Here is a 22,054-nt window from a genome sequence, read left to right on the forward strand (position 1 = left end):
CTGTGCATGCCTCGGACCTACCAGAGGACCAAGGCCCTGGTCCACCCTGTCCCTGGAAGTGGAGGGCTCCCAGTGGGGGAGGGAGGGAAGGGGTGGCCCTTGATGCCAGCCAGTGTGCAGACGGGGAGGCCGAGCCCCCCTCTCTTGGGTCCCAGCACAGCACTTTTCAGCTCTGCCTGGGGGACAGCCCCTCAGCCATGCCCAAGCTCTGCTGGTCCCTCACTGGGCCGACCAAGGACTCTGGCTTCTGCCTCCTGGTTTCTAGCCCAAGCTAGCTCTCACCCTCCCAGCCCCACACATGAGAAGCTCCTTCCCCAGTGGCCCTTCCAAAGTCTAGCCACTCAGTCCCTGCCCCCAGTGATCCCTCCCCCCACAGTGCCCCCGACCCCACCCCGGACACGTCATTCATTCCCCGCTTCTCCCCCTGGAAATCCCCAGTCCTCCCTTCAGGGTCACTGCTCCTCCCAAGCATTCTCAGTTTCCTGTCAGCCTGAGCCTTACCCTTGCCTGTCCCCTGCCTTCTGTCCAGGGCACATTCCTGTGGAGCTGGAGCCACTGGGTCTGTGGTGGGAGAGCTCTGGGTGCCCGTGGGAGGGGCTGCAAGGCTCTCCTGAGTCCCCGTTCCCCAGAGCCTGGCCTAGAGGCTGGCTGTGGGAGGCAGGGAGGCTGTGGGTGAGGGAGGACCCAGGCGGGCCAGGAGAGTGGGGTAAGGCTGCTGGTAGAGGGGCAGCCCAGCTCCCCCTGGTGCTGTGTGCACAGGGCCAGGGGCCTGTCTGTAGGATTAGGGGGGACTGGGGCTTCCAGGAGGGCCCAGGCGGCCGGGGTGGAGCCTTCAAGGCTGTCCCATGGGGCTGGGAGCAGGGTGGCCCCAGAGTCCAAGTGGTTCCAAAAGCAGCACCTCAGGGTTCTGATGAAGTTGCTTTGGGGGTCCGGGTGGGGTTGGGGAGCAGGGCTTCCGGGCAGGGGGGTTAGGGTAGGGAGCCCGCATCAGCCTGGGGAGAAGGTGGGTCCAGAGAAGCCCTGGGGTGGGGGGGGGGGCTGTCTACGTGTCTGCTGGGCATGGGCCCGGCATGTATCTTGTGCTTTCTTTGAGACTCAGCAGGAGGGGCTTCCCCCCTCCCTGGCAGGGCTGGCATCCTCCTTCCCTGTCCCACTTTTCCCAGGGCCTGGACTCTGCGCTGGGTCATCTGTGTCCCCCGCACTGCCCCAGGCTGTCACGGCAGGGTGCTCGCGGGGTGAGTGGGTGGTCAGCACAGGGTGTCGTCTTTGGTGACCGGAGCTCAGCTGCAGGGGCTGGGCTGGCAGTTAGCCGGGCTCTTTGGAGAGGACTCTAGGGCTGTGGTCTTCTGTTCCCAGTACTGTGCGGTCGCAGAAAGCGAGACCAGCGATGACCACACTGCGGAACTACATAAAGGAAAACAGTTGTGGTCACACCTCTGGCCCCCAGTCTCACTGGCTGGGGAGATCACAGCGTGTGTGTGTGTGTGTGTGTGTGTGTGTGTGCGCGCGCGCGTGCGCATGTGCACACACCTGTGTATGTGGGGGTGGGGAGAGCAGAGTTTTTCAACATATTAATAGACTCGTGAAACCATCAGCACAGTTAATTCCAGAACACTGACATCCCCCGGCCCCTGGCAAACCCGGGTCTACGTTCGGTCTCTAAGGATTTGCCTGTTCTGGACGTTTCGTATCAGTAGAATCAAGCCATCTTGTACCTGGCCTCTTTTATTTAGCATGATGTTTCCAAGGTTCATCTGTGTGGGAGTGTGTGAAGGGCGTCCTTCCATGGCGGAATCATAGCCCACGGCACGGACGCACAGGCTTTGTTCTCTGTGCGTCAGTTCATGGACATCCGGGCCTTCTTTTGGCCATTATGAATAACACCGCTGTGGACATCTGTGTGCGGGTGTTTGTGCGGACCGGCGTCCCCATGTCTCCTGGGTGGACACCAGGGAGTGTGATTGCTGGGTCACGTGGGAACTCTATGTTTAACTGTTGGAAGAGCTGCCAGGCTGTTTTCCGCAGCAGCTGCCCAGGCCCGCATTCCTCACAATGGTGTGCAAGCCTTCCCACTTCTCCACATCCTCACCAGCACTTAGGCTTACCTGCCTCTCTGAGTACAGATGTTCAGTCCTGGTGGGCAGAGGTGGGATCTCACTGTGACTTTGCTTTCCGTTTCCGGATGGCTGACGGTATCAAGAGCTTCTTGGTCATTTGTGTACCGTCTTTTGAGAAACATCTATCCAGATCCTTCGCCTGTTTTTAAGTTGGGTCTTTATCTTTTTATTGTTGAGTTGTAGGTGTTCTTTATGTATTATAGATACACGTCCCTTACCGGATACAGGATTTGCAAAGAGTTTCTGATTCTGTGGGTTGTCTTTGTACCTTCCTCGTGGTGTCCTTTGAAGCGAAAAGTTTTTAATTGCGACGAGTCTAGTTGATCTATTTTTTTTTGCTTGTGCTTTTGGCATCATATCTAAGAAACTATTGTTTCCTCCAAAGTCATGAAGATTTATGCCTACGGTTGCTTCCAGGAGTTTTATAGTTTAGGCCTTACATTTAGGTCTTTGATCTGGTTTTTTGTTAATTTTCGTTTATTTCCCTCATCCCTTTACGTGGACATTTGGGCTTGTCGTTAAAAACGATTGCATTTCTAGGCTGCGCTCTGGCATAGGTGAGCATGGCAGATACAAGACACGCGCGTTCTCCAGATCTTTGCCCACTGATTGATGAGAGAATCCAAACTGTTTTAATTCGCATTCTTTGATCAGTAATAAAAGCATCGTTTTGTAGTTCTCGGCTAATGTCACTTTTCTTCTTTTATGAGTTGCCTACTCAAAACCTTTGTTCAGATCTAGGCGAGAGGCAAGTAGGGATCAGGTGAAAAGAAAGAAGCATTGTTAATTTTTCTGTATGTTGTGTTTCTCTTTGAATGATAAGTGCTCTTTACAGAAGTGCCTGGGAGAAACAGTCGGTTAAGCCTCCGTCTCTTGGGCTCTTGGTTTTGGCTCAGGTCATGATCTCAGGGCCCTGGGATCGAGCCCCGGGTCCGGCTCTGTGCTCGGTGCAGTGTCTGCTTCTCTGCTTCTCCCTCTGCCCTCCCCCTGCTTGCTCACTCTCTCTGTCTAAAATAAATAAATACATCTTTTTAAAAAGCCTTTAAAAAAAAAGAGAGCTCTTACGTATTATGAATATTAACTTTCTTATTTGTTCTATATGTTTCAAACTTTTCTCCCAGTTTGTTACCTTTGGTAAGTAAGCGTTCTATTGAAATATAACATTTCTATGGAAAAGCATGCAAATTATACACACGCCGCTTCCTTAAATTTCACAGTCTCCTTGTGACCAGCATTGAGATCATGGAAATAGCTTCTTAGCCTCTTAAAAGGCCTCGTGTTCCCAGTTGCGGTCTTGACTTTTCCCACCACACAGCCGTCGGGTCGCCTGTCATTTCATCTTGTCTCTGTCTTCATCCGTGTCGACTCGAAAACTTTCCTCTTTTCTTTTGTGGCCTCTGAGTTTCATGTCTGCTCAGGACGTTCTTCTTTTGTAAAAAACGTTTGCTAAGAGTGTCTTCCAGTTCTGTCGTGTTTGTTTTCTAACATCTTCCTCTTTATCTGGAATTTGTTTTGGGTTGGGGTGTGTGGGAGACTTGGGGTGTCGTGCTCAGGGTTTCGACTTGCACTAGTGGGTGACCAAGAGGATTTTACGTATCTCCTTTCCCACCCACCTCCACTTCCTGAGGGCAGGGTCTGTGTCCGCTGCTCCTCTGCCGCAGAACAGGATCGCTTAGAAACGAGTGAGTGAGTGGGAGAGAGAAGGGGGCCCCGAGCCAGACCCTCGCGGGACCCCTGGTCCCCGCCAGTTGCCCCAGGTGCCCCCAGAGCAGGTGCCGAGGGGAGAGGCCTGGTGGTGGCCGAAGGCAGGGTGGGGGCCGGCCTTCTCTCCAGCAGGGGAGGCGGGGCAGCGGGAGTTTGCTTTGGGTTTGCGAGTTGGAGATGAGCGAGCCTGTGGAGACCCCGGGATGCCAGAAAAGGCTGGATGAGTTGAGGGAGGCCCGTCTGGGGCCGTGCTTTGGGGTCCTCACGAGGAAGGGAGGAGGCCCACCTCTGAGCCTTGGGGCAGCTGGGGACACCAGCCAGGGGAAGCAGGGGCAGAGCCACAGCACAGAGTCCCGGCAGCCCAGTGACTGGGAAGGGGTGACAGACCAGAAGAGGGCCACCTGAGCAGGACAAGTCTCCAAGAGTGCCTGGCCTTCGGTGATAAGGGACACTGGGGACCTTGGTGAGACCTGTTTGAAGGTGTAGTCAGGTAGGAGGTGCTGAGGGTGATGTTCGGAAGAAGAGGGGTGCAGGGCTGGAGGGTGTCCAACACTGTGGGAGGGAGGGGGCCCTCCAGGACAGAGTGCCGGCACGCAGGTGAAACACTGGCCTGAGGTCCCTGGGGCAGGGGTGGCCTTGGCCTGGAGGGGCATCTGTGGCCATCGGGGTATGGGCATTGCCGAGTGCTGGGCCCTCTCTCTCCTTGACCCATCTGCCAGGGGCTGAATGTGACCGAGGGCCTGTGGGGTACGCAGGGGGTGGGGCTGTCAGGCCTTCGAGTATAGCAAGGTGTGGGTGACGGTGCCTCCTAGCCTCGGTTTCCCCATAAAGCCCGGGGGGAGCTGGCAGGAGGGGGCGGGGTCTGGGTGCCTTCAGAGGGGGCTCGAGGAGGCTGGGGAGCAGTGGTACAAGTGGGGGCCACTTGTAGGCCAGCCGTGGGCAGGGAACCGTGGGCAGGGAGCCGTGGACAGGGAGCCGTGGGCAGGGAGCCGTGGGCAGGGGAGCCGTGGGCAGGGGAGCCGTGGGCAGGGGAGCCGTGGGCAGGGAGCCGGTGCTGTGGGGCACAACGATGGGGACCCAAGTGAGGGCAGGTGCTGGGTCATTCGGGGGCGCCCAGGTTGCTAGTGGACTGAGTGAAGGGGAGGTCAGGAACTCATTCCCAGGTGATGGGCAGAGAGTGCCCATTCAGGAGCCACGGGACAGGGGCCTGGAGGCCTGGGCGCCCACCTCCCTCCTCTCCTCTCCTCGGGGGTGCTGGGGTCGTGGTTTAGGAGAGGGGTTGTCCCCGTGGGTGGTCAGCCCTTGGCAGGGGCCTTTACTGCTGTCCTGAGGCGAAAGGGACATGGGGCGAGGAAGAGGAGGGGGCACTCTGCCGCCCACCCTGGTTCCTGGAGTGGGGCAGGTCAAGGGCCAATTCCGCAGGCAAGGCATGCCCTGGAAGGACGTCTGGTGTAGCTGGTCTGGAGTCTGGGTTCAGGCCGGCTGGTGGCCCCACTGGTGCCCGGAACAGTGGGGGAGGGGCAGCCCTCTGGGGCCCATGTGCGGGGCCGGAAGTGCAGGCCTCGGGGGCAGGTGTGGGCCAGCTGGTGGGGGGCTGGAGAGCAGCGTCCACAGCAGGTGTCTCTGGGTGTGGGGCTCTTAGAGCCTTTCTTCTCTTCCCTAGGTTTTTTTTTTTTTTTTTAAGGTTTTGTTTATTTATTTAACAGAGAGATCACAAGTAGAGAGGCAGGCAGAGAGAGAGGGGGAAGCAGGCTCCCCCTGAGCAGAGAGCCCAACGCAGAGACTGATCCCAGGACCCCAAGACCATGACCCAAGCCAAAGGCAGAGGTTTAACTCACTGAGCCCTCTAGGCGCTCCTGTTTCCGTTTTTGAAGTGAATGTGCATTTTGAACTTTTTAAATGTATCCTTTTTTCTCCTTCCTCATTAAGTGAAGGGCTACGGGGAAAGCTTATAGGACTGGAGTCAGCCTTGAGGGACACGACTGAGCTTTCTGTGGTTATTACTAGGACAGCTCACGCTTGGCTGTGGGATAGAGCCGGCCCCAAGAACACCCTCTCTTGGGTCTCTGCCTCAGACAGCACCACGGTACCTCCCACTGTTCCAGAGGCTGTAGGGCCGCTCCTGTCCCAAGGCCCAGTGGCCATGGGCCTTCCCTGGTGAGCGACTACGGCTCCGTCTTCAACATGACCTCCTCCCTGTGTCTTCTCCTGTCTCTTGCAAGGCTCCTCGTCACTGGAGTTAGAGCCTCCCTGAGTGATCCAGGATGATCTTATCTGAACATTCTGAATTATAACTGCAGAGACCTTTTTTCCTAATAAGAGAACACTGTGGGCTCTGGGATTTGGAGGTGGACACAGATTTGGGGGACAACTATTCAGGCCACAGCTGTCTGCCCTTTGGCCTCCTAAAACTCATGTTTGTCACATGCAAAATACATTTACCCCTTCCCACAGCCCCCCAGAGCATCAGCCCATTACAGCATCAACTCAAGTTCCAAACCTCCTCTAAATTTCAGCAGCTCAAAAGCCCACATCTTGTCCAAAGTGTCCAAATCAGGACTGGGTGAGTCCCTGGACACCATGGGGCAGAACTCCCATCTGGGGGTGGATTTGAGAAAGTAGTGAGCCAGTCTGAGACTCCAGAATACAATGGTGGGACAGGCACAGACTAGACACCCCCTTTCTAAGGGGGGAACTAGACAGTGATCAGGGTCTTGAGGTCCCAGCAAGTTTGAAACCTGCAGGGCAAGTCCTTACTCCTCCCGCGGCGGCGGCGGCAGCGGCGGCGACGGCAGCTGCTGCTCTGCGCTCTGGCCTCCTGCATAGGCCCCAAGGCTCTGCTTGGGGAGCCCTGTCTCCTTAGCCTTGAAGGGTAGCCCAGGGTTGAAGCTGAGTAGCCCTGCCAGCCCATTTCCCAGGAATCCCAGATTCCTAACGCCTTTCTTCTGTGTGCTTGTTCCGTCCAGTCCAAGCTGCTGGTGTCTCCGCTGGTCTGACATTCTCATAAACCTGTGGGTCTCCTGTGTATGTCACGGGTCCCACGTCCTTAGACAAGAGGGGTCTCCGTAGATCTTTTCTGGATGACCCCACTCCCTTCCTAGCTTCTGCTGAGACGGTGGAGTGGACCTGAGGGTCGGACAGCTGATCCACCCCACGGAAGGCCGTCCCGTCACCCTTGGCTGTCCCCTCCAGGACCTTCTCTCGCAGCCTTAGCAGCCTTTGCAGTCTGAGCGGGTTGGGGCTTTCCTGGGTCACCAGCGCTAACCGTCCCTTCCACGGCGATGTGTTTCCTCCCGACCCTCCTGTGAGCAGCCAGGCAGGTCACGCCTCTCACGCTTCACCGGGAAATCTCCGCAGCTAAAGCCGCTCACAAGTTCTGGTTTCCACCCAACAGTGCAAGGTCGTTCAGTCCTGTTTCCTGCCACTATTTGATAAGGATCGGCTTTCCTCCGGTGTTCAGGAATGCGTTCCTCCCTTCCTTCTAGGTCCTCCCCGGCAACACGCTTGCCGTCCATGTTTCTACCCCCAGTCTGTGCGCGGCGGTCCAGGCCTCCTGGCCTGCTCCTTGCAGCCCTCCAGCCTCTGTCCACGGCCACGCCCAAAGCCACAGCCGCGTGATCAGGCCTTGGTCACCCACCTCCGTAACACAGTGCCGACTGGTTTCCTGTGTCTGCCGTAACGAGCGCCACACATGGGTGGTCTAACAAACACAGACGTCTTCTCTCAGCTCTGGAGGCTGGACGTCCAAAATCGAGGTGCTGACAGGGCCGTGCTTCCTGGGAAGCTTCTAGAAGAGAGCCTCCTCACTTCTTCTAGCTGCTGTGGCTGCCGGCATCCCCGTCTTCACATGGCTTCTCCTTGTGGCTCTGTTCTTTTCTGCCTCATTGGATTTGGGCCCACCCCCATGATCCCAGGTGATCAGATCTTGAGATCCTTGATTAGATCTGCGGAAACCCTCTCTCCACGTAAGGTCATGGTCAAAGGCACCAGGGATTCAGATGTGAACATATGGTTGTCAAGGCCCCTGTTCTGCGCCCTACAGTGTCGGGCGATGTACTCAAAATCTCCACATCTTTTTGTTTTGTGCTTGGTTTGAAAAAATGTGCACGATATTTTGTAATACAACTTAATATATAATTTTATAATTATACAATTTGATATCATAGAGCATTTTAGACACATGTAACTTCTTTTTACTTAATGTTACAACGTGGACAGCTTTCTATAACATTTATTTGCAATATAATATAACAATGTGCCTTGGTATGGTAACTATATATTTAAACATTTTTTTTTCACTAAGTAAACTCCGTCCCCAGTGTGGGGCTCAAACTCACGACCCTGAGATTAAGAGTCGCTCGCTCTACCGACTGAGACAAGGCGCCCCTAACCATATCATATTCAACCGAACCCCCTCCCATACAGCATTAAGGTTATTATTTGTTTGTTTGATATGAGGAGGGCAGCAAGAAGCGCTTCTGTAGCTGGATTGTTGGGTGTGTCTATGACTACTGTTTGAAATAGCATTTCTGAATCAAATCGTGTGTAAAACACAAGCCTTATCTACACCAAGATACCATTTTTTAGGTATCAGATTGGCAAAAATCCCAACACTGGGATTTCTGGATTGTGTTGGGGAAACTGTGGGAACCAGGCCAGTGGTGGTGCCCAAGGGGACAGTGTTCCTGGGGGTTCTGGCAGGCGACAGGGCTCCTGGGGGACGTCTGAGGGCTCTGCTAGCTTGGGGGGTTCCCCTCTGCCACGGGCTGATGGCAGCAAAGGGTCGGACGGTACATGTGAGGCGTCAGGTTTTGTGCCAAAAGGAGGAAAACCAAGATTCGTGTTTGTATCTGCCGGATTTTCCATCAGAGGAGTGAACAGGAAGCCAGGGGAGGCGCCTCCCCAGCGCGCGGTCCCCGTGCGTCTGCGGACCATCTCCCACGCAGACAACGGGTGCGCTGTCCGGGGTGTTTGCTCGGTGCTGCTGGTGCTTCTGCTGCCGGGCCCGGGGGCCTCACTCCGACACCTGCCCAGCGCCGGGCTACCGTTTCAAACGGACGGCAGAGCCTTGCCAGTCTAGAACATGCCAGACATGAGGACATGAAGCCGTGTTAACAGGTGCGAACAGGGGCCAGCCGCAGGGCCCATCGCAATGGCAGGGCTCAGCCTGGGGTGTGTTGACCCTGGCGCCGGGGTGCGTGAGTCCCCCGCTCTGTCTCTGTGCGCGGGGTGGGAGGGGCTTCCGCACTCGAGTCCTGGCGGATTTTTATTTATCTTCTTCTAAGCACTTTATAGCTAGTGTTGCTGATGAAGGCTTTTTTCCCGTATGTTTTCCTAAGTCGTTGCCGCATAGATGAAACCTCCCGATCTTTGAGAGGTGAAGGTCAAGCCGGCCACATCACAGAGCTCTCTTGTGGGCTCCGACGGGTGGTCTGTAGGGTTTGTCCTGGTGCCGAGAGCAGCACATGCTGGCCGGCGGGAGGCAGCGGCACGGGAGGGCTCCCTGACTGCTGCCCCGAGGGCCTCTCGGCCTGAAGCGGTCTGGCTTGCTCCTTTGGACACTCCCCGTCTTAGAGTAGAACATCCTTGGGGGACCGTGGATTGGGGATTGGGGGGACCCTGGCAGGACAGCCTGGCAAGCCTCTCGGGCCTCCTGTAAGCAGTGTGTGCCTTCCGTGGTTTACTGGGACACTCTCTAAAAACCAGCGCTGCTTCTGAGTTTTATCGAATGAGTTCTCAGCCTTTTTGAGATTCATATTCAGATTTTCTCTTTTAACCTATCAGTGAGGCAAAGCCAGATTAATAGAGGTCCTGGGAGCCCCTCCCCCTGGCACAGCGAGAGACCACTCCCTTCTCTCCGCCACAGCGAGGCCTGGGTGTCCAGGTCTGGGCTTTGGTGATGCTGAGAGAGCTGCCCGAGGCCACCCAGTCAAGTGTCTGCATTAGTGTGCTTGTCCCTGTTGGGAGGGACCCGCAGAAGGGCGCAAGCGGTGGGACGCAGGCCCGGGTCTACCACTGCAGGGGAGCAAGGTAGCCCAGGCTGGGGGGCAGCAGCGGGGCCCTGGCGGGACCTGGTGGGTGCATGGTGGTCTTCTGGGGGCTGCCAGGACGAGCCTGCTGAGAAGGGTGCTGGTCAGGCAGTGGGCTGGAGGATGAGGATGGGTTTGAGAGGCAGTTGGGGGAGAATGGCCGAGCAGGGGGTGTGGGGGCTGGAACCAGGACCCCCCACCAGAGTCTCTGGCAGGTGCCTGGTAACAGTGCTGTTCTGGAAGGGGGCTGCACAGGAACAGCTGGCCGGGGCCTGAAGGGGTGAACTCGGCGCCGTCTTGCCCAGCACCTGCAGGAGCCCCGGTGGGCACTCGGCCTGGTGGTGCCATGGACCTAGACCTCCAGGAGCCGCTCAGGGTGGCTGGTGTGGCCGAGTTCCTGCCGTCCTCCCAGGCAGAAAGCTCTTCTCCTGCCCAGGCCCTACAGCTTCCCAAGGTGGAGGTGGACTCTGGGCTGTGACCGGGGGGCAGTGTGCCCCCGTGCTCCTGCCACAGACACAGTCTGTGGGGTCTCACCGGGTCACATCTTTCTTGATTGTCCTGTGGCCTACAGCTGTTACTCGTGCCCCCTGCGGGGAGCCCCAGCAGGGCTGGCTGCCATGGGGGTGGGGGACGGGTTTGAAGCTCGTGGGACCATCGGGAGGAGCACCATGCTGAGGGCAGGCAGGGTCTCAGGAGCAGCGGGAGAGAAGATGACGGTACTTGGGGTTGGGGGCAGGGATCCCTCCTTGGTCTCCTGGGATCGTGAAGAGGGCTTTGTCCCAGAGGGGCTGGAAAGGAGGGAGGACCTGGTTGTGGTGCATGATGCAGGTTCCAGGGACGCCGAGGGCACGAGCTGGCTCCTGGAATTTGCAGAAAGCTTTGAGATAGTTTGGCGTGTCCAAAGTCTGAGTGCCTGGCCCAGGCGACCTGATAAGGCCCTAGCAGGCCTGAGAGCGCCACGCTGCTGGATCAGACAATTTGCCCTCCTGAGGATCTAGATAGGAAGCCTCGTGGGTGGGCCGTGCGGCCCCATAAAAGCTGAGGATTTAGGGTGGGCCGCCTTCCGTTCTCACGGGCTGGACCTGGGGAACCTGCTTTTTTTCGTCCTCACCGGTGGTCCGTATCTCCTGCCTCCAGGCCCTTGTCCAAGTAGTCTGAGGGAGCTCCCTAGCTTGGTGAACCCCCAGGGACAGGTGTCTCCAACTCTTCCTCCCCTGGTCCTGCTGTCTCCACATTCTCTGGGGCTGGCCAGACTCTCTTCTCTTGTCTCTGGGCCTTTGCCTTCCAGGACCAGGATACTGGCTGAGGAGGTCGCTGGGTGGCCCAGACCAGTGGGTACCTCCTGCAGGGTAGTGAGTGGCGGTGGCTTCGAGGTCCGGGAAGCCACTGGCAGGAACGACTGGTCCGGGAAGCCACCGGCAGGAACGACTGGTTGGTCACTCTGACCGCGAGGCTGTGGCTTGGGGAAGGATGGGCCATCGGAGCTCACCTGGATCGGGCCTGTTGACCCGGCAATCTACCTGGAGTTGGCAGGGTCAAGCACCACGAGGTGGAGGCTGGAGGAAGGGGGTGGGGCGCGGCGGGAGCTCCCGCCTGGGCGGCCGGCCTTGAGCATTGATCAGCCGAAGCCCCGCCCCGAGCTGACAAGCCCCGCCCCAGGCCTCCCGGCTCCTCCCCCAGGCTGCGGCTCTGGCCCCGGCAGTGAGTTGCGGGGCTGGACTCTGCGTGGCGGAGGCACCGCCGCCGTCAGTCCCGGTGGACACATGGACCCTTCGAGAGCTATCCAGCAGGAGATCAGCTCCCTCAAAGGTGCGGGCCGGGGACGGGGCCCGAGGCAGGAGGCGAGGGCCAGGCAGTGACCTCCATCTGGCTGCAGCCCTGCGCAGGGCCGCGGTCAAGGTCTGCTGTCCCGGGAGTAGCCTTGGGGTTGGGGAGCCGGAGCCGCCGAGACCCCAGGCCCATGCGCCGCCAGGGCTCCACCTGGCCGGGGTCTGCTCTGGGCTGCGGGGGGCTACTCTCGCTGCAGCCCTGCGGTGAGGGTCGGGGGGGGCGGGGCGGGCTGCTGCAGCGATGGGGGCGGGTCCGAGGTGAGAGCTGGCGTTTGCGGCGGATCCGCCCGGTTTCTTCCACGCCTCTGCGGAGCTCCCGCCCCGCCTGCGGCCCTCCCAGCCTCCCTACCGCTTTGCATCCCTGCAGCTCGGCGTCCGAGGGGACTGGCCAGGGCAGTGGGTATCACTGTGGGGAGGCGCCAGGCGGGCTGGCCCCGGGCAAGTCCACAGTGCGGCTCTTTGTTCTGGGGTGGGGAGGCTGGGGGCTGCCCGAGGGTTCCGATTGGTTGCCCTGGAAACCTGGAGGGCCCCGGAGTGTAAGGGTAGGAGGCCGTCCTGCCCCTCCCCAAAGCCCCCCACGCCCTGGCCCTCCCGGTGCCGAATCAGCGACTCCGGCTGCGGTTCTGCAGCGTGGGGGCGGGGCAGAAAAGGGCATCCTTCCAGCTCTGGGACTTTGGGGGGGCGCCCCAACCCTGGCACGGAGAGAGACAGGGCGGGGGGTGTGCGGGAGCAGACGAAGCTGCCGGGAACAGCTTGCTCCAGGCTCCTGCCTGCCCCGCCCCTCATCCACCGAGGGCGCCGGGGCTGGTGGGAGGGAGGGGGAATTCCCTACGGTGCCCCGCCCCTTTTCTGCGGTTCCCCAAGTTGCTGCGGTCGCCGGGGCAGTCCCCTGTAGGAGATACCCTAGGCTCAAGTGTTTGGGAGGTCTTGGGGGTGGCTTGGAGTCATTCTGGGGGGCGTCGGTTGGCTTGGGGATTTGGGGGGAGTAGGTCGGGGCATCATGCCACGAAGCTGGCCTGGATGAAGGGGGTAAGCCTGGGCGGGAGAGCGGAAAGTGAGGAGAGGGCTGTGGGGTGCGCAGGGGGGCCGCGGGGGGCTTGTGGCGGGCGCCTGACCGGGAGAGTGGGCGTCTCTGCACGCGGGGTTGGGCCGGGCCTGCCTGAGCGCGGTCCTGAGCGGCGGCCGGTGCTGGTTCCCGAGCCGCGGCCGGGAGGCGGGGAGGGTCCTCCGAGGCTGCGGGGCCGAAGGGGCGTGGACGCCGTCCACTCGCGCGCAGGCGGTGCGTCCTCCCGGAGCCGGTCTCCCTGCGGCTGGGCCCGCCTGGCTGCCCGCCTGGCTGCAGGGGACCGGCGGGGGGCGGAGGGCGGGGCCGTGGGGACAGTTGGCAGGACCTTCCGCTTGAGCGCCGCGCCCGCCAGCCCTGGCGCACGCGTGTGTCCCCCGAGTGCGCGCGCGCGTGTGACGGCGTGTGTGCGCGTGCGTGCGCGCGTGGTCGGGGCGCTGTTTGGGGCTGGCGCTGCGGTGCCATGGCAACGGCCCGTACACCCGCCCCCGCCCGCTGCCCGTTGGCCGCCTGCCCGCGGGCGCCTCCCACCTCGGGATCCCCCCCCACCCCCGCCCTATTTGCCCTATTTATAATCAGTTCCCGCGTTAGCTGAGCCTGGTGGGAATGGGTGTGTCGGCCTGGGGGAGGGGGAGAGAACAGGTCTGGGGGCGGGTGCCTGCCGCACAGTGCGCGACAGCGGGGTCTCGCGTGGAATGGGGGAGGCACGGGAGGTCCACGGTTAGAGCCCCTGCGGTGGGAGCCTGGAAGTGACTCATGGGTGCGGCCCGCCGGGCTCCAGGGCCCTCCCGTGGAACCCGCCGACGCTTGTGGACCCTGCTGGGGCCCCTGACCCTCTGCCAGTGTGCTGCTCCTCTCCCCTGCGTCTGTCCCCCCTTATACACAGGTGGCTACGTGGCCACCCAGGGCAGAGTGTCCATGCAGCAGTAGGGGCACCAGGCCTGCCTGGGTTGGTGGGGACTTGGTAACTGATTTTCTGTGGCCACTGAGCTTTTCTGGCTTCCAGCAGCTGGCCTGGGGGTTGGGGTGGATGAAGGCCTGCCCAGAGCCCCCTACTCTGCTCGCTGTTCTAAGTGTTTGGGGGTTCCAGAGGCTCTGTTCCTGCATTTCCCCCCCACTCCCGTTGAGCTGGCTTGGCAAGGGAAGTGTTAAATAGAGTGTCTCAGGCCTGGCATTTGGAGGTGGGGGCTCTGCTCCTTTGCCCCTTTGACGGACAGCAGCCAGTGGTGGCGGCTAGCCGCCTGGCCATGTGCTACAGCAGCTGCTGCTTTCGTCCTGCCTCAGGCCTCTGCTCCCCAAGACCCCAGCTTTCCACCCAGATTTCTGCCCTGCTCCCTGGACCCCAGCTCTCCCCTCAGACCTCAAGTGCCCCAGCCCCCAGGCGCAGACAGCCCAGCACCCCACTGTCGGATCCTTGTAATTCCACGAAACCCTGAGACCACAGCCCTGAACTGGGTCCCCAGCCTGAGCACCCCTCCTGTCCTCTCTGCTCCCTGCTGCCCATTCTGCCACCTTTTCGGTTTCTTGGTCCTTGGCTGCTCCCGGACACCCCCCCCCTCCGCCGCCCCGTCTTAGGAGCCATGAAGGAAGTGTTTAGAAACTGATGTAATTACTGACGTCGGAGCTGTGGGCCCGGGAAGGGAGGGGGGCTGTTGGGGTGCCGGTGTGGCAAGGTGCCCCCTACTCTGCGAGGGGCCCCTGCTGGCTGTGGGTGGGAGGGGCCGCCGGTGCTGCTGAGTCAGAGGGGGCCGGCCGGGCGGGAGGGCGGGCGGAGGCTCCGCAGGCGGCGGGCAGGCGACAGTGCCGGCAGAGCCTCTGGGAGCCAGAGAGCCCGGCGCGGATCCCCAGCCCCGGAGCCCGCGCCCTCACGCTCACTGCGGTGCCCAGCGCCAGTGTCTCGGCTGTGCCGCGGGGGCCTGCTGGGCCTCCTGGACCTCCTTGGCCTCCTCCCCGGCCCCGCCCGGCCTCCAGGCCCTGGCAGCCATGGTGGCCGGCATGCTCATGCCGCTGGACCAGCTGCGGGCCATTTACGAGGTGCTCTTCCGCGAGGGCGTGATGGTGGCCAAGAAGGATCGGCGACCCCGCAGCCTGCACCCTCACGTCCCCGGCGTCACCAACCTGCAGGTCATGCGCGCCATGGCCTCCCTGCGGGCCCGTGGCCTGGTGCGGGAGACCTTCGCCTGGCGCCACTTTTACTGGTACCTCACGAATGAGGGCATGGCCCACCTGCGCCAGTACCTGCACCTGCCGCCGGAGATCGTGCCCGCCTCTCTGCAGCGCGTGCGCCGCCCCGTCGCCATGGTGATGCCCGCGCGCCGCACCCCCCACGCGCAGTCTGTGCAGGGTCCCCTGGGCTGCCCGCCGAAGTGGGGTCCGCAGCCAGCAGAGGACCCTGCCCGTGAGGAGCGGCGGGTCTACCGTCGGAAGGAGCCCGCGGAGGAGCTGGCTGAGCCCCCTGTGCGGCCCGCCGCCGCCCCAGGGAACCTGGGGATGTCTGTTCTGGAGCCGGCGCCAGCCACAGGTCAGCGGCATCTGGGCCCCAGTTGTGGGGAACGGGAACGGGGTGCCCGGGCACCGGCTGGTGGGCTGGGGTGGGCAGCACACGTGTGGGAACGTCGCTTATGCCGGCAGGTGGTGCTCTGTCTGCCCGCGCGCGCGGGCTGCTCAGCCGCTGGACCCACGTGGCTCCTCCTTGTGGCTTGAGGACCTTGGGGTGGGCAGGCCATGGAGGAGCACTTGGGCCGCTGCCAGGCCAGCCCCAGGCTCCCCCTGGGGCTAGGGGTGGGGCTTGGGGGCCTGGACTGGCAGGCCCAGCTGCTCCGCACAGCCCTGCCCCACACCCACCGGTCGCCATCCCTGGCCCTGCCTTTGGCCTGAGCCTTCCTCGCGTGTCCCCATGGCTTGGCTGCCCCTAAGCCCTCTCTGGGCGAGGCTGTGGAGCGCAGAGGATGTGCCAGAATGGGACGTGGTGGGGGCTCTCTAGTAGGGTGGCCCGGGCCAACTGTCTGACCTTTCTGAGCCTCAGGTCTGTCTAGGGCTGGTGACATCTACCCCCACGGTTTTGTGGCTCATATGGTTTTGTGATGTGGTACTGTGACTGGGAGCGTGACTGCCATGGGGTTGGGGACGGCCCAGGGGGTGCCCCGGGGTTGTGGGGAGAAGAGCAGACCAGAACCAGGGTGTGGTGGGCGCTGGGCCCCGTCCTGTGTCTAGGCCGACGGTGGAAGGGGCTCCCAGAGGACAGAACAGGTCCTGTGGCCCCAGGGGTTGCCAGGGGGCCCGTCACAGTGTCCTCCCTCCGTGGCATCCCTCTCTCCCCAAGCAGCTTGTGCTGGCAAGACTCCTGCGTCCCATGTAGCTTGGGGCTCACACATGTGCTTTCCCCGCCCCCTGGCCTTGGTGCTGACTTGGGGTGGCCCTGGTGCCCCAGCAGAGGTCAGGCTTGGCTGCCGCTTCCGTCTTTGTGTCTTGTCCCCTGGGGAGGAACGGGGTCTCTAAGGGTCTGGGAAGGGGGCCTGCCAGGAGGCCGGCTGGGTGGGCACGAGTCTGCCAGGTGAATAGGGGTCAAGTTCTATTCAAGTTCTGGTGTGGTCTCGTTTGCCCCACGAGGGCTGGGAGCCCATCCGGGAGGATCAGTGAGGTTGTCGGCTAGAAGAATGTTCTCGGGTGCTCCCTGTGGCTGTGGAGAAGTTGCGTGGATCTTCCAACTCCTTTGTCAGTGGGGTGACAGCGTCCCCCACAAGGGGACGGTGCCTGCTTGGCTGGGTGTTTGATCAGCACTGACTCGCATCCCGTGGCCGAGTTCTAGCCCCGGGGACCTCCGACTCTTGCCCCTGGCCCTCCGGCCCTCTCCCTCTCCTGAGTCACGGGTGCGGTAAGCACGAGCTCCTCTTTCCTTTTCTCTCTTTCCTTCCTTGTCTATGGCCAGGCTGGGCGGCTGGGCGGGCATGTGGTCGTAGCGCCAGGATGGGGGACTGGGTGTGGCCGCAGCAGGCAGAGTGGAGGGCGCCCCCGGCCCCGACGGCGGTGACTCAGTGTTCCTCCAAGCCGCAGCCACAGGCGGCCGCTCAGAGTTTCCAACAGGAAATGAGCTCCAGCTCCAGGCTGAGTCAGGCCTGCGGGTGTGGGCTTCCCAAGGGTCCAGCGTGGACCTGAGGACCACCCTTGCTGGGGGTACCTTGGGCCTGCTGGGTGCTGGCTGCGGTGTGGGCACGTCCTCATCTCTGGGGTCGCACCTAGAGTCAGTGACTTTTTGGAGAGACCCCTTTCTCCCTCGGCTTTGCTCTCCGTTAGGGTGAGGCCCACCGTGCTGATCCTTGGAATGGCCTCGGTCAGTGGGTCACCCCTGCCTGTCCAGCCTTGGCCAAGGAGCTCGGACGCCGTGAAGCAGTCACAGGCGCCTGCTCTGTCCCCGCCTGCGAGCCCTGGTGGTCTGCTTGTCTGTGTGGGCCGGCTTGCTCCGTCAGCTGCATACTGGCCAGATCCAGACCAAGCCCCTGGCCCGGGGAAGCCCCTGGCACCTGGGGAGGGGCGGAGAGGAGGGACGGACACCGGGGAGCGAGCTTCAGAAGCCATCGGGGAGGGCCCCCCGAGGAGGTGCCCTGAGCTGAACCTGACCGTCCGTCGAGCAGCCCCGGCCCCCCCCAGAGTTGGCAGCGGTGGGCTGGGGGGGTTCGGTGAGGGTAGGGGTGCTGGAAGGACGTGGACCTGGGCCTGTGGCTGTGGTAGGAGTTGGGGTTTACTTCTGTGGTGGGAAGCCCAGGCCGGGGCGTTTGTGTAGGAATTTCTTCTAGGTTTCCTGTAGTATTGCTTTGCCCGGCTCAGAACTCCAGCTGACCCAAGATGCTCCCCAAGGAAAGGGACCTGATGCTCGCAGCACCGTCATCACACAGCCGGTGGCCCACCCCACAGCATACCTTGTCTCTCCTGTGTGCTGCTTGTGTCCCAGAGGGAACCCGGGGTCAGCACTGCTTGTGTCCCAGAGGGAACCTGGGGTCAGCACGCGCAACGGCGGCGCTCTTCCCATGGCCACGTAGCACCGCGTGGCGGGGACAGGTTTTGGCAACAGTCACCAGCTTTGTGTCTGTGCTGGAGCTCCTGCGCCCGGCTCTCGTGGAACTCGGGTGGGGCTCCGGAGCAGAATCAGATCTGCCTTTCCCGGCCCGGATCGGCTGGTGGGAAGATGCCTAGGGGAGCACAGAGAGAGGGACACCAGTGTGGCATTTGCCCAGGCTGCAGACCCATAGGGGCGGGAGGGGGGTGGGGGGGGAGGCAGGGGCCCGCTGCTGCCGGTGGGCTGGTCGGGGCAGGCATCAAAGACCGGTGGGCCCTGTGGGCTCCACGGAGGCTTGGGGATGTCGGGCAGGCCGGTCCACTGTACCACCTGGGCTGGTCGGACCCCCTGCCCCACCAGGCTTCGGCTCTGCTGGCTCTGGCTCTGCTCACTGACTCAGGGGTGGCCATGAGGAGGAGTCACGGCTCCCAGAGCTGGGTGGGGAGCCCAGGGCCTGCGTGAGCCCTCCCTCTGCCTCCCACCGCCTCCCACCCTCCCCTCCTTCCTGTAGTCCCTGCCTTGCCTCCCCGCTGGCTCCGTGGCCTGGCCTGGCGCGTGCTCAGCCGCCATGGACAGGTACAGCATGGAGGAGCTGATTCAGCTGGGCCAAGGTAGGGCAGAGCAGCCCCCCTGGGGGGCTGTGGGCATGGGGGCTCCAGCTGGGCTGGGGCTGGGGCCCTGGGGGCGCTGGGGACTGCCTGCTTTGCCTGGGACACCAGGACACGGAGGTGCAGGATGAGCGGGTCCCCTCTCAGACCTGCCTGTGGGCGTGGCTGGCCGTTGGAGGTGGGAGGCCCCGTCTAGGTGGGCGGTGGGGGACCACCCACTGCCCCGGAGGGGTCCTCTCACTGCCCGTGGAGTCCTGGGGCTGCCTTGAGGCTCCCACCAGAGCCATGGGCTGTAGGCCGTTGTTTAGAAATGAGCTTCTGAATTGGGGGTTGGCCAGTGGGCGGTTTGGGGGCCGGCCTGGGCCCTCTTCTCATAGCGGCTGGTCACCCCAAGTGGACCGTGGTGCCTGTAGCCCAGTGGTCGGAGGCCAAGCGTGGTCTGCTGTGGGGTGACCACCGGTGCCGGCCACTGCCCGGGCCCCCAGGGGCCGGCTCCTGGCTCTGCACAGGCTCCCCATCCCCGAGGCTCAGCCAGAGCATTCGACTTCCTTCTGGGGTTCTCTGAGGTTGAAATAGAATATGGTGCTTCATGCACAGGAAATGCTACACAAGAGGATATAAATCCTTTTTAACTCTTTGTGGGCCAGGGGCCTGAAGGCCCCAGGGAGGAAAAGGTGGCATGGTTACCCCCATGTCCTGTTTGCTGTCCAGGCTGGGCTCCAGGGCTCCAGGATGTGGCTTGGGCATGCCTGCTGACAGTGACCTCTGGCGTCAGGCCTCCTGCAGACCAGAGGCTTCGAGGGCTCAGGGTGGGGCCAGGGCGGGCATCGGGGGCAGCCTGGGGCAGGGTCCTGGGGCTTGTGCTGCAGGGCTGGCAAACCTTCCTGCGGCTCAGCCTGATTTGGGGCGCCCTGGGTGTCTGGCTCGTGGTGTGACCTTGGAGAGGCTGCTCTGTCTCCTGGACCAGGTGTCGTGTGGACTGACTTGTGTGGGGCCCGCTGGGAGAAAGGGAGCCAAGCCCCCTGCGCCTGTGGCCTTCCCCGAGCCCCCACCACTTCCTGCGCCCTAAGTGGCAGGGCGGGCTGGGCAGGGCTGCGTCTCCTCCCATGGGCGGGAGCCCCCCCAAGCCTCAGTGTCCGTGCTGGGCCTTGTTCTGAGGGGGATCCCGACGCCAGGTGGCCTCTTATTATTAGAATCACGGGCAGGAGCTGGGGCTGGGTGGCGCCGCCCCCAGCAGGACCGGACTCCGGTGAGGGCCCCAGTGCCCTGCTCTGCGCGTCATGTTCTAAGTCTGGACGAGTGACGGCCCCGCTTGCTCTCCTCAGATATTTATAGCCCCCCCTGCCCACCCCTCCCCTCCCCCATGGACACAGGCACTGCTGCTGACCGCGGCTCGGCCGGCCGTGCCCTCCTCCACCGCCACCGTGGGGCTCGCGGCCGCCTCCGAGGGGTTGTGACCCTCTGCACAGCCTGCTCCCACTCCCTGTCTGCCCCGTGGGCTCCCGCTGCTGTCCCTAATGAAGATCGTGCCGGGTAGGTGGGCCGTCTTTGAAAGCTTCCTGAGAGCCCACGGGGGCCCGCGGGGCCCGGCCGGAGGCTCTGTCTGTCCTTACTTCCCCGACACACCCTGCCCTCCCAGGCCATCGCCCCAGCCCTCCCTCGGTCCGTGTTCGCTGTTCCACATGGGGGTGTTGGGGCTCTGGGGGGGGTGCTTGGGTCTGCTGCAAGCCTGGGGGGGCCAGAAGGGGCCAGGGTGCTGCCCCCCCCCTGCTGGGCTCCTGGCAGCTGTCACCAAGAGGGCTTCTTGGAGGCAGAGTGGGGTGCTGGGACACTGCAGTCACCCTCCTGGGGAGGCATGGGGGGGCCGTGCTGAGGCTGCCCGGGCTGTGCTGGGGGGGCGGGCTGTGCGTCACTACAGGTCCCTCCTCCTAGCGGGTGTGGCTGTGGGTGAGCAGGGGTTAAGGTTCCAGCTAACCTTGAGCGTGCTAGCTCTGCGTGGGGACAGCTGAGCTGGGCGCAGCGGGAGGTGGGTGGGGAGCTCCGAGTGTCCGGGAGGGAGGAGGAGGGGGAGGAGGCTGGCGGGAGCACAGCTGGGGCTGTGGACCAGACCAGTCCCCGGGGCGCCGGGGCTCCAGGCAGACGGTGCGGTAGGGCGGTCCCGCAGGCTGGGCGGTCCCAGGTCCCGGGGCACCCCCCCCACACACCCGTCTTCCAAGCAGGGAAGGGAGGGGTCTACCGGGTCTCCGGCAGCCGGCTCCCAAGGGCAGTTCCGCCTGCTGTGCCCACAGCGGTGCAGCCCCAGAGCCATGGAGCCCTCGGGCAGCCTGTTTCCCTCCCTGGTGGTCGTGGGCCACGCCGTCACCCTGGCCGCAGTGTGGCACTGGCGCAGGGGGCGCTGGCGGGTGCAGGACGTGCAAGGTAAGCGCCTCTGGCAGCTACCACCTGGACCGAGTTGGGGCTGCGGTTCAGGGACAGGAAGGGGAGGGAACAGGGAAATTTAGCGGAGGGAGGGAGGCGGCCCTCACCCCGCCCCGCCTCCAGCTGGGCAGGGGCGGTGGCTGCTGACTGCAAAGGAGGCCCTCCTGGACCCTCCAGGCCCTGCTCTAGAGCCCCCGCCCCCAAACTCCTCTGCACCCACCTGCCCAGGCTGGGGCTCCAGGGTTCGGGAGCCACTGAACCCCAGCCCCACCCGAGGGAAACGGGCAGGGTCTTCAGTGCAGGGCCCGCACACAGTTGAGCGCGGAGCTCCCCTCCCCAGTCTCCGGTCCTGCGTTCCTTTGCCAGGAAGGCCTCTGCCCTGCTCCCAAGGACGGAGGAACGGCGGCTGGCAGGTGTAGGGCAGGTGCAGGGCTGCCGTCCTGGGGCAGGTCCTGGGACAGGCTTCTGCCCAGGACTGAGGTGGGGCTGGGCCTGAGCACCCTCCGCCGGGCCCAGGACTGCCAAGGGGCAGGCAGCCAGGCTGCAGCTCTGCCCCACGGCCTGCTCAAAGTCACCCGCTCTGGGTGCCCGCCTGCGGCAGCCAGGGACCGCCCAGCAGGGATGGGGTGGGGCCTGCCTCCTCCTGTGAATGGGGCAGGGGCGGGGATTGGCCTTGGGGCCTGAGGGGCTGCCCTAAAGGATTTGGAGCTGTGTCTGGTCTGTGCCTGGCTGCACCTGGGGGGCAGGGGTTCCCAGTTTGGGTGCCAGGCCCACGGGACCTGAGGACTGAGTCAGGATGGGGCTTCTAGGCGTGGCTTTGGGGACCGGGGAGCCGCGAGTGACTCAGCTGCGGGGCGTTTAATACAATGCATGGGGCCGGCGCTTCTCTCCGCAGATTTGCTCTTTCCTCCTTTCCTCCGCCCACTGTGTGCCCCGTCCCCACGGGGGGATGGGCTCCTGTTCCGTTGCTGTCGTGGGCTGCCCTGCAGTGCCCCTCAGTTCTGTTCTTGGCAGTTCTCAGCCCTCTGCTCCCGGCGCCGTCCCCAAGCGCCAGCCTCTGGGAGCGTCAGTCCGTGGGCGTCAGTCTAGGGGAGTTTCCCGGCGCCTCGGCGTCCCCCGAGGCTCCCGTCCGCGGGAACCTGGGCATCCCGCGGGTTCCCATGCCCCTTTGTTCTGCCGGGCTGCCTCCCTGCGCCGCCAGCGCCCCGGGCCCCGCGGGGTCCTCTCCTTCCA

At 62.7% G+C, this 22,054-nt stretch overlaps 1 protein-coding gene and 1 long non-coding RNA gene across 25 annotated transcripts in view; one reads left to right on the plus strand and one right to left on the minus strand.

Moving 5' to 3' along the window:
- Positions 1-22,054, plus strand: part of PLEC (plectin) — a 64,042-nt gene that overhangs the window by 14,750 nt on the left and 27,238 nt on the right. For 4 of the 24 annotated variants that reach the window (XM_082718962.1, XM_082718984.1, XM_082718973.1 and 1 more), the window contains exon 1: positions 14,204-15,263. The exons of 12 other annotated variants lie outside the window; for them this stretch is intronic. In XM_082718962.1, coding sequence (XP_082575088.1) covers positions 14,726-15,263 — 538 coding nt within the window. In that variant the 5' untranslated portion in view covers positions 14,204-14,725. Of the gene's footprint in view, positions 1-11,559; positions 11,660-14,203; positions 15,264-18,311; positions 18,407-19,812; positions 19,937-20,462; positions 20,822-22,054 lie in introns of those variants that run through there. 8 more of the 24 variants (XM_082718968.1, XM_082718970.1, XM_082718976.1 and 5 more) reach the window with 5 other exon arrangements.
- LOC309858495 lies at positions 16,190-22,028 on the minus strand. The gene is made up of 2 exons (XR_014308218.1): positions 21,042-22,028; positions 16,190-17,928 (listed from the first exon to the last, which is right to left on the minus strand). It is a non-coding gene; the product is annotated as an uncharacterized lncRNA (long non-coding RNA).

The sequence above is a fragment of the Mustela nivalis genome (assembly GCF_964662115.1).
Source record: "Mustela nivalis genome assembly, chromosome: 2".
NCBI lineage: Eukaryota > Metazoa > Chordata > Mammalia > Carnivora > Mustelidae > Mustela > Mustela nivalis.